The 16524-nt window shown below is 38.5% G+C and overlaps 1 protein-coding gene across 2 annotated transcripts in view; it reads left to right on the top strand.

Annotated features, from left to right (window-relative positions):
- The window catches only part of ssbp4 (single stranded DNA binding protein 4), a 191337-nt gene extending 177086 nt beyond the window's left edge, over positions 1–14251 (top strand). Inside the window, exons 12-17 of one of the 2 annotated variants that reach the window (XM_088349458.1) lie at positions 3233–3287; positions 3736–3806; positions 3875–3953; positions 6963–6991; positions 9654–9755; positions 13846–14251. In XM_088349458.1, coding sequence (XP_088205584.1) covers positions 3233–3287; positions 3736–3806; positions 3875–3953; positions 6963–6991; positions 9654–9755; positions 13846–13926 — 417 coding nt within the window. In that variant the 3' untranslated portion in view covers positions 13927–14251. Of the gene's footprint in view, positions 1–3232; positions 3288–3735; positions 3807–3874; positions 3954–6962; positions 6992–9653; positions 9756–13657 lie in introns of both variants that reach the window. The other variant, XM_088349459.1, reaches the window with a different exon arrangement.
- Positions 14252–16524: the final 2273 nt, after the last annotated feature.

The following is a 16524-nucleotide window of genomic DNA, read 5'->3' as shown; positions in this document are numbered from 1 at the left end:
CTCAGACCCCTAAAGAAAATGACAGGGAACATTGATTAAGAAGCAAATACGTGTTTGTACGATGTCATCAGTCACTGAAAAACGTCATGTCACATATTTCAAGATTGGGATTTCAAAATATACTTTTCAGCCTGAAACAAGATAGCCGAAAATCCTATAACTTACCCCAAAAGTGCAGCAAAATTCTACTCATGACACCATTCCTCGCAAATATGGTGTGGTTATATTTACCAAAGTCCAGTGAATCCAATCGTGTGGAATATTTACTCCAAAACACACAAAAATACTGACAGGTTGAAAAAAAATACACCTAAAAGCATTCCTGCATCATTTGATGATTAAAGCCCTTTGAGACTATTTGTGATTAAGGGCTATACAAATAAAAATGACTTGACATGATTCTGGTTGTAATCCGTCTGTTTGGTTTCATCTTGTAAGATTATTTCCGAGTTAGCCATTATCCCCTGACCTTTTTGATTGACACCACTTTTGCAGGGTTCTCACGGATCCTTGAAAAGTCTTAAAAGGCATTGAATTCAATATTCTCCCTAATTGTAATTCAAATGTCTTTAATCCCGTTTTAGAAAGTCTTAGAAATGTGAAAGATGTGTTTGAACAAAAAAGATTTTGTAACATTTATCAATTATCTCTTTTGATTTACCCTGCACTACACATAGCAACTTTGTACAATAACGTTTACTAAGTGTAGATTTCATGAAAAGTGGCTGTCCAACTAAAAGCTGTGCATTGTGGACAAGAAATATTTGTTTATTTGTTTTCGTTTTGTTTTTTTTCAATTGTGTTTTTTTTTTTGTCTATTCTTTAAATTTGATTTCAAAAGGCATTCAAAAAGTTTTAAAAAGTCTTGAATTTAACTTGCCTTAAGTAGAAAGTCTATCTTGGCCAATTGCAAGCTTTGTGTCACACAGTATTGAAAAAAAAACGTCATGACCTATTTTGGCTTCAAAAATCTTTAGCCGATATCGACCGATTCATTATCACTTTGGTTAGCCAATAAAATTCCCAACCTAATTTTACTCCATTTCACAAGCTGTATTGAAATCAGAGCCTTAAATAAACATGCAACCTGGGATCTATTTTACATGCGACTATCGTGTGCACCATCCTGGATTGACTTCTGGAAAGAGAAGTCAAACATTTACAACTCTTTCAAAATGTCTAAAACAGGGGTGTCAAACTCAATTTACCTCGGGGGCCACAGGATAGAACAAACATTCCCTCGGGGGCCGGACTAGTAGATTAGAGAGAAAGAAAGAGAGAAAGAAATAAGACAAAGCGAAGGAGAGAAAAAGAGGGTGGGGCAAAGAAAGAGAGAAAGGGAGAGAGAGAGAAAAAGAGAGAGAGAGAGAGAACGTGAAACGTGAGAAACAAGAGATAAAGACAAATAATGAGAGAGGGGGAAAGAAAGAGAGAGAAAGAAAAAATATCCGAAGAGAAATAGAAAGAGAGGAAAGAAAAAAGGAGAGAAAGAGAGAATGGGAGAAGGAGAGAATGGGAAAGCAAGAGAGAGAGAAAGAGAGACAAGAGAGAGAGAGAAGGAAGAATGGAAGAGAGAGCAAAATAAGGTAAAAAGACAAAGAGAGAGAGAAAGAGACAAAGAGAAACAAAGAAAGAGACAAAGAGAGACACAGAAAGTGAAAGAGAGAGACAGCGAGAGAGAGAAAAAGGGAAGGGAAAAAAAGAGCGAGAGAGAGAGAGAGAAATACAAGTCCACCGTCTTTGTGAGAGGCACCTGGCTTTGGCAACATCAAGAGGACATATTTCAACCTACAGCTCGTTTTTCTCTTGCGCTTCACTGAGCGTTGTCTCGCGGGCCGGATTCAATCCCTTAGTGGGCCTGATCTGGCCCCCGGGCCGCATGTTTGACACCCCTGGTCTAAAAGATGGCCAAAGTAAAAAAAAAAAAAACAGTTTCAAAGGTTTTATAGCTGTAAATTGGTCGTCTCCAAAAGGCTACTTTTGGAAACGCCTCGACCTACCATTAGAATCTGTGTAAAATAAAAACCCTCTATTTCTTTGTGTTCTCAATTTTAGTAGCACTTGCAGTGATTATTTTAGTTTGGGACAAAACTTCCTTTGGAAAAAGACCCAAAACCAACCATATTTTCCAAACGGATCAAAAACGACATTTAATTTACCGTATTTTCCGCACTATAAGGCGCACCGGGAAAAAAAGTTTTTGATCCTATATTTGACACCAGATTATAAGGCGCTACACGGGAACGTCAACAAAACAGTCAGATGGTTCAGTCCAACTTATTACCCCCTTAACATTCCCAAAGCTTGCAAAGACGCAAATACGTGTCGTAGACATGTACGGAAACAGTGTCTGTACGATGTCACTCAAATCCATCGTTCCATCATTCGGAAGGTTAAAGTCTTGGGATTCAAGAAATGCCAACCATTCCTTAGTTTCTATTTTCTTTTTCGCTCGCAACTTTACTGTGCATATGACCATTAACACTTGGAATTGAGTTGAATTTAAAAATAGACACTCCATTCCATCCATTATCTTATCACAGAAACATCGAGTTCAGTCTGAAACAAGATACAGGGAAAATATATAGCCGGAGTAGCTCACCGAAGTTGTTGTGTTCAATAATAATGTGCAGCCATGGTCCTCTTATATCCGTGAGTTTAGTAAATCCAGGAGAATAAAATATTTACAAATACCGAAAAGTAAAAAATGCTTTCTGTATGCCGTCAACCACGTGCTATTCACATTCATCTTTTTCGGCCAATTGCAGGCTTTGTTCTGCCGCTCCAGCCAATGCCAGCCTGTAAATGATAAAAAGGATCCTCCCCTTGACCTCCAAATAACTTTAGCCAATAGTGATCAATTCAAATGATGATTGACACATTGGTTAGCCAATGAAACGCCGGTAAATAAATCCCAGCATACACCGCGGACTACTTGGCGTTCGCGGGAAAATCTAGTCGGCGGCTGCTTGCCTTAGTTGCGAGACTTTGCGACTTAATATTGATCCATATATAAGGCGCACTGTATTATAAGGCGCATGGTCAGCTTTTGAAAAAAATAAAGGCTTTTAGGTGCGCCTTATAGTGCGGAAAATACGGTACTTTGGATGCCTCTTGGATTGGGATTTTAGGCGAATTTTACAGGAACGTTAAGGGGTCAAGCATCTGCCGAGGCGTGCTTATATTGCACGGGCTCACTTTAACTCTCCTGTTTTTCCCTTTTCATCCTCAGGGCCCCCCGGGGGGAGGAGGACCGCCAGGAACTCCCATCATGCCCAGTCCAGGAGGTGACATTCTCTTCTGTCAATTGTACACTGCAGAAAATAAGGATAGAATACCCCATTAGCATGAAGCTTTGCTTGTTCTACGTATAATTTTTCTTATTGTGAGTTAATTATTTAAAATAATGTATACTTAAAATAAGTACAGTTGTTTTATAATACAGCTGCACGGGTGCCTTTCATTTTCGGTAGAAAGAATGGAAAAACGGGTTGTAACTGAACAAAACATAGAAGTACGACAACACAGCAGGACATACACCCACATGTTGATACAACGATAACGACAAAATCATCGCCGCGAGACCAAAAATACCACATTTTTCAGACGAAAAACATAATGGAGATAACTGATAAGGAACATAACATTAAAGAAAGTACAGAACATTTTTTGGTATCGTTTCCTAGGCAACCATCAGTGCAATTAAAAGTGCGAATATACGTCTTCTTCTTGCAGATTCTACAAACTCAAGCGAAAATATTTACACAATGATGAACCCGATTGGCCCTGGTGGAAACAGACCTAACGTGAGTCGGATTTTCTTCAAAAAGGACAATATGTATCTTGTATTGACTTTTTCCATTATCCCCCGCAGTTCCCGATGGGACCGGGTCCAGACGGGCCAATGGGTGGCATGGGTGCCATGGAGCAGCACCATATGAACGGCTCGCTAGGTGAGAGTCAAAGTGCGGCCTCTAGTGGCTGATGGTGAAATCGCACCCTTTTTCCCCATGTATTGTTTGACAGACCCAAGCTTAGTTGTCTAAGCAATAGTATAGATGACTTATGAAAAGGCAGTAGATTTTTTTTTCCTTGATTTCACACCATGGGCAGCACGGCGGCGCAGCGGTTGGCGCTTGTGCGGCACAGTTCATGTCATGGGAACCTGTCGTGGGTTCAAATCCAGCTCCAGACTTCCTGTGCGGAGTTTGTATGTTCTCCCCGTGCTTGCGTGGGTTTCCTCCGGGAACTCCGGTTTCCCCCCACGTTCCAAAAACATACATTTCAGGTGAATTGCCCGGTCCAAATTGTCCCTAGGTGTGAATGAGCGAATGACTTGTCTGTCCCTGTGTGCTCTGCGATTGGCTGGCAACCAGTTCAGGGTGTCCCCTGCCCACTGCCTGGAGATGGCTGGGATGGGCTCCAGCACCCCTGCGACCCTAATGAGGATAAGCTGTATGGCTAATGAGATGAGATGAGATGAGATGAGATGAGATGAGATATCGCACCATTTTTAGTCACAGTACCAGAAACCAATGATAATCTCGTTGTGTGTTTAACATGTTACAATAACCGTTTGTAAGAGAATGTGATATTTGCCTTATCTGTGTTATAGATGTATTATAACATAATGAGAAACAAATATGACCTTATGAAACTGTTGATCGCTCGCCAGGAGTCAGGGTACCAGAGACGAATGTTTCACATCTTCAATGATGACAAAATTGTGACTTACAATGATTATGATACAGTAGGATAGAAGAATAGAATATGATAGTATATCATTTTCACGTCACAGTGAAAATAAATGCTATTCTATTCTTCTGTTCTAAGCATTGTGAGTGACAGATTTATTGTCAGTATTATATGTGAAATGCGGAACGAAATTAACATTCATCTCTGGTACCATGACTAAAGAGAGTGAGATAATGAGATAAGACGCCTTTTCATATGTCGTCTATGGTCTATAACCGGGGTTGATTACGGGTCATGGGAAACAGAACATGCGCTCTGCCAGTCCCTGACCAGGGATAATAGACTGTGGCCCTGCGGGTGCAGTTCATTTTAGGCGAAAAGAATGGGAGGGGGGAGAGAGCTGCTACGCATGAGACAAATTTGCTCTCTCGGGCCCCCGTTCTCGATCGAGGATAATGGATGCGGCCAAAAACCTGCATTTAATTTCAGGCGGGCCAGTACAGTCCCTTCTGATGGTCCCTGCTAGTAACAATAGTCGAACTAGGATAATGGATCATGGCTGCACAGGTGCAGTTCATTTTATGTGGAAAGAATGGGTGGGAACAGATCTGCTATCCTTGACACAAATTTGTTGTCTCGGTCTATCGCTCTCTGTAATAGTCGATTGAGGATAATGGATTTCAGCCACAAGCATTTTTAGGCGTACCAGAAAAGTGCCTTTTGCTGGTCCCTGCTAGCAGCAATAGTCAACCTGGGATAATGGATCACGAACGTACTGGTGCATTTCATCTTAGGAGGAAAGAATGGAAAAAAAGAGCCACCAGGCCCAGCAAAAGTGTGCCAACCTTCACTCCCAGCAATAGTCGACGAGTGATAATATCGCTGCACAGGTGCATTTCATTTTCGGTGGAAAGAATGGAAAAATGGCGCTGCCATCCATAACACAAATTTGCTCTATTTGCCCTTGCTCTCAGCAATCGTCAACCAGGGATAATGGTTTGCAGCCATAGCCATGCATCTTTTATTTTCCCGATAATAGTGCCAGTCCTTGCTTGCAGCAAAAAGGGATTATGGATAATGGATCGCATCCACATGGAAGAAATTAATTTTAGATAAAAATAAGAGCAAAAACAGAGCCGCCGGGCCTGACAATGTGCTCTTTCCCAACTCCCACTTGTGAAAATAGTCGACCTGGGGATAATGGATCGCATCCATATGGAAGAAATTAATTTTAGGTAAACATATCAGCGAAAACAGAGCCACCTGGCCTGACAATGTGGTCTTTTCCAACTCCCACTTGTAAAAAAAGTTGACCAGGGGATAATGGATCGCATCTACATGGAAGAAATTCATTTTAGGTAAAAATAACAGCAAAAACAGAGCCGCCTGGCCTGACAATGTGCTCTTTCCCAACTCCCACTTGTAACAATAATTTACCTGGGGATAATGGATCGCATCCATATGGAAGAAATTAATTTTAGGTAAACATATCAGCGAAAACAGAGCCGCCTGGCCTGACAATGTGCTCTTTCCCAACTCCCACTTGTAACAATAATTGACCTGGGGATAATGGATCGCATCCACACGGAAGAAATTCATTTTAGGTAAAAGTAACAGCAAAAAAGGAGCCGCTGGGCCTGACAATGTGCTTTTTTCCAACTCTCACTTGTAAAAATAGTTGACTTGGGGATAATGGATCGCATCTACACGGAAGAAATTCATTTTAGGTAAAAATAACAGCAAAAACAGAGCCGCCGGGCCTGACAATGTGCTCTTTCCCAACTCCCACTTGTAACAATAATTGACCTGGGGATAATGGATCGAATCCACACGGAAGAAATTCATTTTAGGTAAAAATAACAGCAAAAACAGCCACAGGGCCTGACAAAGTGCTCTTTCCCAACTCCTACTTCTAACAATAGTTGACCTGGGGATAATGAATCGCTGCCACAACTGTGCATTTCATATTATCTGGGACCAGAATGGCGCTTTTCGCTGATCGCTGCTCACAGCAATAGTGAAACAGGGATAATAGATCTCAATTGAATGAGCGCAGTTCACATTTTGGTGGACGGAACGACAAAAAAAGCTGCCAGGTCTGGCAAAAATGTGCACTGCTTGGAGCAATATACAATCAGGGATAATGGATTGAAAGCCACGATACACTGAGGCCGTGAAGTAAGACAGTGTCTCAAATCCTGATGAATCTTTAATTCTTGTGTTGAATCTGTTTATCCATTCTTTTTTGTTCTTTTGTCTGTTCTCAGGTTCTGGTGACATGGACGGGTTGCCAAAGGTGAGGTGAAATTCCCTTTTTCCATTCCTTGGGGGATGCACGACTTCACATTTTCAATATTCTTATCGGTTGAGTTGATGTGGTCATCATTCATTTGTATTTGTCAATATTTAGTGGCAATTCATACACAGAATTTACAGGGTTCGTACGGGTGCTTGAAATCCTTGAAAATGCTTGAATTTTAATGTTGGGGTTTTAAGGTCAGGAAAATACTTGGAGTCTGACTGTAGACCACACAATAAATGAAGATTTTATTTTTTTGCAAAGTGCATGAAAATGACGCCAACACACCTGCTCTGGCCCCTACGGATTACACCCAAGAGACACCTTTATTTAGAAAACTCTTGTAGCCTGGCTCCCAAACGGCTATTCACACATCTGCAAAAAAAAATAGTTAAAGGCGAAACAATTTTAGCTTTTTTAGAAAAAAATATCAATTAAAAAAAGTAAAACAAAACCCAAAGGTGTAGCAGTCTCTAAGATTGAATACACTCAGCTCCATTATCATTAAAATGAGTCCAAATTTGGTTCATTTTTCTGCTTTTTACACAGTACTTTATTACTTTTTTTGTCCTCCGTATTGAACTCCATTATTACTTAACACCTATCAAGCCGGCGTGGGTACAAATCCAGCTCCCGGCCTTACTGTGCGGAGTTTGTATGTTCTCCCCGTGCTTGCGTGGGTTTCCTCCGGGCACTCCGGTTTCCTCCCACATTCCAAAAAACATGCATGTCAGGTGAATTGGCCGGTCCAAATTGTCCTTAGGTGTGACTGAGCGAGTGAGTTGTCTGTCCCCGTGTGCCCTGCGATTGGCTGGCAACCAGTTCACGGTGTCCCCTGCCCACTGCCCGATGATTGCTGGGATGGGCTCCAGCACCCCGCGACCCTACTGAGGATAAGCGGTGCAGCTCATGAGAGATAATGAGACCTATCAAGCCCTTTCCGTGTTTGTAAACAAGTATGATGCGGCCAAGTTGCCGGCCATTTTTCCAGCAGAATGGCAGAATTCATGTCAGTTTATAGCAGCCCATTTGACACCAAAATATGCTAGATCATAATAGATAGTATGTGCTAGCTGCACGATAGCGACTAGTCATCAAATATAACGCTCTTTTGATCGGCGCTGAATTTCTTCCTTTGAAGGTAATGGAAAAATTAGGAAAATTGGCCTTGAAAGCGCTTGAAAAATGCTTGAATTTCGCCATGAAAAAAGTGGACGTACCCTGAATTTAGTGTTCCCTGATTACTGGATATTTTATTTAAGATAATAAAATAATATATATCTACTCATGTTTATTGCATGTTTATTTGTTTGGTCCTTAATCCCAAAACGTATTAAATGACTGCAAAAACTACAGACTGTTATTAGACCATCCCCTGATCTGAAAGCTACATGAAGGCAAGGAAAAACTCAAAAACACGTCAAGTCAGGTCATATTAAAAATGTTTAGCCCTTAATCTCAAGGAGTCTCAAAGGGCTGCACAGACTACAGATTATTGCAAACTACAGACTATTATGACACAATCCCCTGATCTCAAACCTACATGAGGGCAAGGAAAAACTCAAAAACAGGTAAAATCAAGTCAAGTCCTGTTTATTTGTATGGCCCTTAATCCCAAAGAGTCTCAAAGGGCTGCACAGACTACAGATTATTGCAAACTACAGACTATTCTGACACAATCCCCTGATCTAAAACCTACATGAGGGCAAGGAAAAACTCAAAAACAAGTTGAATCAAGTCAAGTCCTGTTCATTTGTATAGCCCTTAATCACAAAGTGTCTCAAAGGGCTGCACAGACCACAGATTATTGATAACTACAGACTATTCTGACACCATCCCCTGATCTAAAACCTACGTGAGGGCAAGGAAAAACTCAAACAAGTCAAATCAAGTGAGGTCCTGTTTATTTGTACGGCCCTTAATCACAATGAGTCTCAAAGTGCTGCACAGACCACAGATTATTGCAAACTACAGACTATTATGACTCCATCCCCTGATCTAAAACCGACATGAGGGCAAGGAAAAACTCAAAAACAAATAAAATCAAGTCAAGTCCTGTTTATTTGTATGGCCCTTAATCACAAAGAGTCTCAAAGGGCTGCAAAGACTACAAATTATTGCAAACTACAGACTATTATGACACTATCCCCTGATCTAAAACCTGCGTGAGGGCAAGGAAAAACTCAAAAACCTCAGCATGAGGAAAATGAAGAAACCTTGAGGTAATCCCCCTTCCAGGCTGACTGGGCTTCAATGGATGTTGCATTAACAAACAATAAAGTTAAAAATATAGAATAATTAACCTATAATATAAAATAAAAATAAAAAATGAAATAAAAACGACCAGGTTGCAATCCATGTAGTATTAATATGAATCCGATCAAATAATATTATGAATATAAAGTAAAAAAACGAACATTAAAATAACCTTTGATGCGACATGACTTGAGCTGGTACAATGGAGTTAGCGAGTGGATGCAGAGGTGAGGACAGACAGCTGAAAGCTGAAACTAAAACGTTCTCATTCCTAACTATTGTCCCGGTCGTGGATTTGTTACACCCATATTCCACCCGTGCTACTTTCCGTGTGCGTGTTTTTCCTAATAATCGGCACGTGAGTTGACTTACCGATTGTGTTTGTTGTGCGATTGTGTGTCAGAATTCTCCCAACAACATGGCAGGCATGAACAATCCCCCCGGCACTCCACGGGATGACGGCGAGATGGCAGGCAACTTTTTAAACCCATTCCAAAGTGAAAGTGTGAGTAGCCACACCAAACTTTCAAATATAAAAGAAATTCCTCTTCATCGTGTCTTATGTTGTTATTCGATTAACACCATTTTGTTAACAACAAAAAACATTATTATATAATTATCACAATTACATAAAAAAAATCTCAATACCCCCCAAAAATTCCCAATGATTTTCAAAATAAATGTATCAGTTTATCAGGTTTAATGATATAACTTGTACATAATAGTCAAAATAACAAACAACAGTGAGGCACAATAGTTAAAATAATGAACTGACATCCTATGCATCCTCCTTTGAAGGTGTCCAATATTAAAAGCAAAATAAACTTACCAGCACGGTATGTTTGATGATGATGTAAACAGTGCATAACAGTCAAAATAACAAACCGCTATTCTATGCAAACTCCTTTAAAGGTGTCCAAAATTGAGAAAGCAAACCTTCAGCTCCTCATAAGTGAAAATGGTGTAAACCGTACATAATAGTCAACATAGCAAACAACAGTGAGGTACAATAGTTCAAATAACAAACCGCCATCCTATTCAAACTCTTTCCAATGTGTTCAAACTTAAAAAAAAAAACTTTCACCACTTAATAAGTAACCATTGTGTAAACTGTACATAATAGTCAACATAACAGTGAGGTACAATGGTTCAAATAACAAACCGCCATCCTAAGCAAGCCCTTTTGATTGTGTTAAAAAACAAAACAACTTTCAGCACTTTATAAATGACAATGGTGTAAACTGTACATAATAGTCAACATAGCAAACAACAGTGAGGTACGATAGTCAAAATGGCAAACCAAAACTCTAAGGTGTTCAAAATTTAAAACAAAATAAACAAACTTTCAGCACTTTATAAGTGACAATTGTGTAAACTGTAAATAATAGTCAACATAACAAACAGTGAGGTACAATAGTTCAAACAACAAACCGCCATCCTAAGCAAGCCCTTTCGATTGTGTTAAAAAAAAAAACAACTTTCAGCACTTTATAAGTGACAATGGTGTAAACTGTACACAATAGTCAACATAGCAAACAACAGTGAGGTACAATAGTTCAAATAACAAACCGCCATCCTATTCAAACTCTTTCCAATGTGTTCAAACTTTAAAAAAACAACTATCAGCACCTAATAAGTGACCATAGTGTAAACCATACATAATAGTTTACATAACAAACAGTGAGGTACAATAGTCCAAATAACAAACCAAAACTCTTTCAAAGGTGTTCAAAATTTAAAACAAAATAAACAAACTTTCAGCACTTTATAAGCGACAATGGTGTAAACTGTACATAATAGTCAACATAACAAACAGTGAGGTACAATAGTTCAAATAACAAACCGCCATCCTATGCAAACTCTTTCCAATGTGTTCAAACTTTAAAAAAAACAACTTTCAGGACTTTTTCAGATATGATGGTGTAAACTGTATATAATAGTCAACATAACAAACAACAGTGAGATACAATAGTTCAAATAACAAACCTACATCCTAAGCAAGCCCTTTTGATTGTGTTCAAAATTTTAAAACAACCAACAACTTTCTGCACTTTATAAATGACAATGGTGTAAACTGTACATAACAGTCAACATAGCAAACAACAGTGAGGTACAATAGTTCAAATAACAAACCGCCATCCTATTCAAACTCTTTCCAATGTGTTCAAGCTTTAAAAAAAAAACTTTCAGCACTTAATAAGTGACCATAGTGTAAACCGTACATAATAGTTAACATAACAAACAGTGAGATACAATAGTCCAAATAACAAACCAAAACTCTTTCAAAGGTGTTCAAAATTTGAAACAAAATAAACAAACTTTCAGCACTTTATAAGCGACAATGTTGTAAACTGCACATAATAGTCAACATAACCAACAGTGAGGTACAATAGTTCAAATAACAAACCGCCGCCCTAAGCAAGCCCTTTCGATTGTGTTAAAAAAAAAAAAACTTTCAGCACTTTATAAGTGAAATTGGTGTAAACTATACATAATAGTCAACATAGCAAACAACAGTGAGGTACAATAGTCCAAGTAACAAACCAAAACCCTTTCGAAGGTGTTCAAAATTGAAAATAAACAAACTTTCAGCACTTTATAAGTAACAATGGTGTAAACCATACATAATAGTCAACATAGCAAACAACAGTGAGGTACAATAGTTCATATAACAAACCGCCATCCTAAGCAAGCCATTTCGATTGTGTTAAAAAAAAAAAAAAAAACTTTCAGCATTTTATAAGTGAAATTGGTGTAAACTATACATAATAGTCAACATAGCAAACAACAGTGAGGTACAATAGTCCAAATAACAAACCAAAACTCTTTCGAAGGTGTTCAAAATTGAAAACAAAATAAACAAACTTTCAGCACTTTATAAGTAACAATGGTGTAAACCATACATAATAGTCAACATAGCAAACAACAGTGAGGTACAATAGTTCATATAACAAACCGCCATCCTAAGCAAGCCCTTTCGATTGTGTTAAAAAAAAAAAAAAAAAAAAACTTTCAGCATTTTATAAGTGAAATTGGTGTAAACTATACATAATAGTCAACATAGCAAACAACAGTGAGGTACAATAGTCCAAATAACAAACCAAAACTCTTTCGAAGGTGTTCAAAATTGAAAACAAAATAAACAAACTTTCAGCACTTTATAAGTAACAATGGTGTAAACCATACATAATAGTCAACATAGCAAACAACAGTAAGGTACAATAGTTCATATAACAAACCGCCATCCTAAGCAAGCCCTTTCGATTGTGTTAAAAAAAAAAAATAACTTTCAGCATTTTATAAGTGACAATGGTGTAAACTGTACATAATAGTCAACATAGCAAACAACAGTGAGGTACAATAGTCAAAATAGCAAAACCAAAACTCTATCGAAGGTGTTCAAAATTTAAAACAAAATAAACGAACTTTCAGCACTTTATAAGTGACAATGGTGTAAACTGTACATAATAGTCAACATAACAAACAGTGAGGTACAATAGTTCAAATAACAAACCGCCATCCTATGCAAACTCTTTCCAATGTGTTCAAACTTTAAAAAAAACAACTTTCAGGACTTTTTCAGATATGATGGTGTAAACTGTATATAATAGTTAACATAACAAACAGTGAGGTACAATAGTCCAAATAACAAACCAAAACTCTTTCAAAGGTGTTCAAAATTTCAAACAAAATAAAAAACTCAGCACTTTATAAGTGACAATTGTGTAAACTGTACATAATAGTCAACATAACCAACAGTGAGGTACAATAGTTCAAATAACAAACCGCCATCCTATGCAAACTCTTTCCAATGTGTTCAAACTTTAAAAAAAACAACTTTCAGGACTTTTTCAGATATGATGGTGTAAACTGTATATAATAGTTAACATAACAAACAGTGAGGTACAATAGTCCAAATAACAAACCAAAACTCTTTCAAAGGTGTTCAAAATTTCAAACAAAATAAAAAACTCAGCACTTTATAAGTGACAATTGTGTAAACTGTACATAATAGTCAACATAACCAACAGTGAGGTACAATAGTTCAAATAACAAACCGCCATCTTATGCAATCTCCTTGGCACAATTCCAATATTAAAAAGAGAAAAAAAACCTCTTAGTCCATTAATACGGCATGCACAACCCAACACATGCATGCCAATTCAACAAGCGTGCATGCAAAACATCAGTTCAGGGCCAGAAAACCTTCTAATAATGCCGACGACCGAGCATTCCGAGCATCACAGTCTATCACTTCCTAACATTCCTCTGTGGGCTGCACTACTTCCCATCTCCGCCTGCTGCTGGTTGACTCACAATGTAATAGCCAAGACGCTCCCGTTGAATTAAGAGTATGGCCTTATCTTTGCTCTCCCTTCTCTCTTTTTTTTTTCTCTCTCTTCGCAGTATTCACCCAACATGACGATGAGTGTGTGATTCTTTTTCTTTTTATTTTATTATTTTATCTTTGATTTTATTTTTTCCCATCTCCCTTTCATCCCCTCCCCCTCCTCACCCGCGGTGCGTCTTGCATTGCCCCCCCCGTCCCTCACCCTTTTTTTTTTCCTCCCTCATCTTCGTGGATCGGCGCGCAGCCCCTCGGGATGCCCATGGACAGCAGGACCCCGCTCAAGGGCCCCCACCCCAACGTCTGTAAAATGGGTGTAAGAACATGAGACTTTGGTCCCGGACCCCCGGTTCCTTTTCGTCCTGAGCCTTGGAGACCCCCTTCGACCGCCCCACGAATTGAAAAAAATCACTCTTGGGTCCATTCAGCTATTCGTGAAACTCAGAAATACGGAAATAAGCGTAAAAATTCAATGTTTTTATGTTCACGTGTTGTCATTTTTGCTGCGTTCGGGATTTGCTAGAGAATTGGAAAATTCCCCTTCACTCGGTTACAGTTTTCTTTTCCAGTCCAGTCTCGAAAGCGCCAAAAATACGGAAATAAGCGCACTAAAAATGCTTCGTTTTTGTATTTTTGTTTCTCCTCATGTTGTCATTTTTGATGCGTTCGGGATCTGCTAGAGAATTGGAAAATTCCCCTTCACTCGGTTACAGTTTTCTTTTCCAGTCCAGTCTCGAAAGCGCCAAAAATACGGAAATAAGCGCACTAAAAATGCTTCGTTTTTGTATTTTTGTTTCTCCTCATGTTGTCATTTTTGCTGCGTTTGAGATCTGTTAGAAAATTGGAAATTTTTCCTCCGGTTGGTTACAATTTAATCCTTCTCCAGTCTATTTAAGCAGCCTCGAAGCTCAAAAATTCGAAAATAAGCATAAAATTGATATGTTTTTATCTTCACATGTTGTCATTTTTGCTGCGTTCGAGATTTGCTAGAAAATTGGAAATTTCCCCTTCACTCGGTTACAGTTTTCTTCTCCAGTCCAGTCTCGAAAGCGCAAAAAATACGGAAATAAGCACACCAAAAAAGGCTTCATTTTTATATATTTTTTTCTCCTCATGTTGTCATTTTTGCTGCGTTTGAGATCTGTTAAAAAATTGGAAATTTGCCCTTCACTTGGTTACAGTTTAATCCTCCTCTAGTCTATTTAACCAGTCTCGAAACTCAAAAATACGCAAATAAGCGTAAAAATTCTATGTTTTTATGTTCACGTGGTGTCATTTTTGCTGCGTTCGGGATCTGCTAGAGAATTGGAAAATTCCCCTTCACTCGGTTACAGTTTTCTTCTCCAGTCCAGTCTCGAAAGCGCCAAAAATACGGAAATAAGCGCACTAAAAATGCTTCGTTTTTGTATTTTTGTTTCTCCTCATGTTGTCATTTTTGCTGCGTTTGAGATCAGTTCGAAAATTGGATATTTCCCCTTCACTCGGTTACAGTTTTATCCTCCTCCAGTCTATTTAACCAGTCTCGAAACTCAGAAATACGGAAATAAGCATGAAAATTCTATGTTTTTATGTTCACGTGGTGTCATTTTTGCTGCGTTCGGGATCTGCTAGAGAATTGGAAATTTCCCCTTCACTCGGTTACAGTTTTCTTCTCCAGTCCAGTCTCGAAAGCGCAAAAAATTACAGAAATAAGCGCACGAAAAATGCTTCGTTTTTATATATTTTTTGCTGCGTTTGAGATCTGTTAGAAAATTGGAAATTTTCCCTCCGGTTGGTTACATTTTAATCCTTCTCCAATCTATTTAAGCAGCCTCGAAGCTCAAAAATTCGAAAATAAGCATAAAATTGATATGTTTTTATGTTCACGTGTTGTCATTTTTGATGCGTTCGGGATCTGCTAGAGAATTGGAAATTTCCCCTTCACTCGGTTACAGTTTTCTTCTCCAGTCCAGTCTCGAAAGCGCCAAAAAATACGGAAATAAGCACACAAAAAATGCTTCGTTTTTATATTTTTGTTTCTCCTCATGTTGTCATTTTTGCTGCGTTTGAGATCTGGTAAAAAATTGGAAATTTGCCCTTCACTTGGTTACAGTTTAATCCTCCTCTAGTCTATTTAACCAGTCTCGAAACTCAGAAATACTGAAATAAGCATGAAAATTCTATGTTTTTATGTTCACGTGTTGTCATTTTTGCTGCGTTTGAGATCTGCTAGAGAATTGGAAAATTCCCTTTCACCCGGTTACAGTTTTTATTCTCCAGTCCAGTCTCAAAAGCGCCAAAAATACGGAAATAAGCACACAAAAATGCTTCGTTTTTATATTTTTGTTTCTCCTCATGTTGTCATTTTTGGTGCGTTTGAGATCTGGTAAAAAATTGGAAATTTCCTTCTTTACTTAGCTCCATGTAGCTCTTTGGCGCTCCCTAGTGGCTCCTTATCGCTTTTTCCAAAATGTTTGATAATGGAAAATGATAAGGTTTCTGCATGGGGAGCAAAAATGTGGTGTTTTTTTTGCTGCATTCAAGATCTGGTAAAAAATTGGAAATTTCATCCTTTACTTAGCTCCTTGTGGCTCTTTGGCGCTCCCTAGTGGCTGTTTAGCGCTTTTTCCAAAACGTTTGATAATGGAAAATGATAAGGTTTCTGTATGGGGGGCAAAAATGTTTTTTTTTTTGCTGCATTCAAGATCTGGTAAAAAATTTGAAATTTCAATCTTTACTTAGCTACATGTGGCTCTTTGGCGCTCCCTAGTGGCTCCATACCGCTTTTTCCAAAACGTTTGATAATGGAAAATGATAAGGTTTCTGTATGGGGGGCAAAAATGTGATTTTTTTTTTTCTGCTGCATTCAAGATCTCGTAAAAAAATTGGAATATTTTTTGTTTTCTTAGCTCCAATTATAAAAAAGAAACAAGCTAAATGTACTAGG

Source organism: Urocampus carinirostris, chromosome 12, assembly GCF_059441175.1.
Source record: "Urocampus carinirostris isolate Australia breed hairy pipefish chromosome 12, RoL_Ucar_1.0, whole genome shotgun sequence".
Taxonomy (NCBI): Eukaryota; Metazoa; Chordata; class Actinopteri; order Syngnathiformes; family Syngnathidae; genus Urocampus; species Urocampus carinirostris.
The sequence above is the reverse complement of the archived record's forward strand: the minus strand, read 5'-3'. Positions and strand labels throughout refer to the sequence as shown.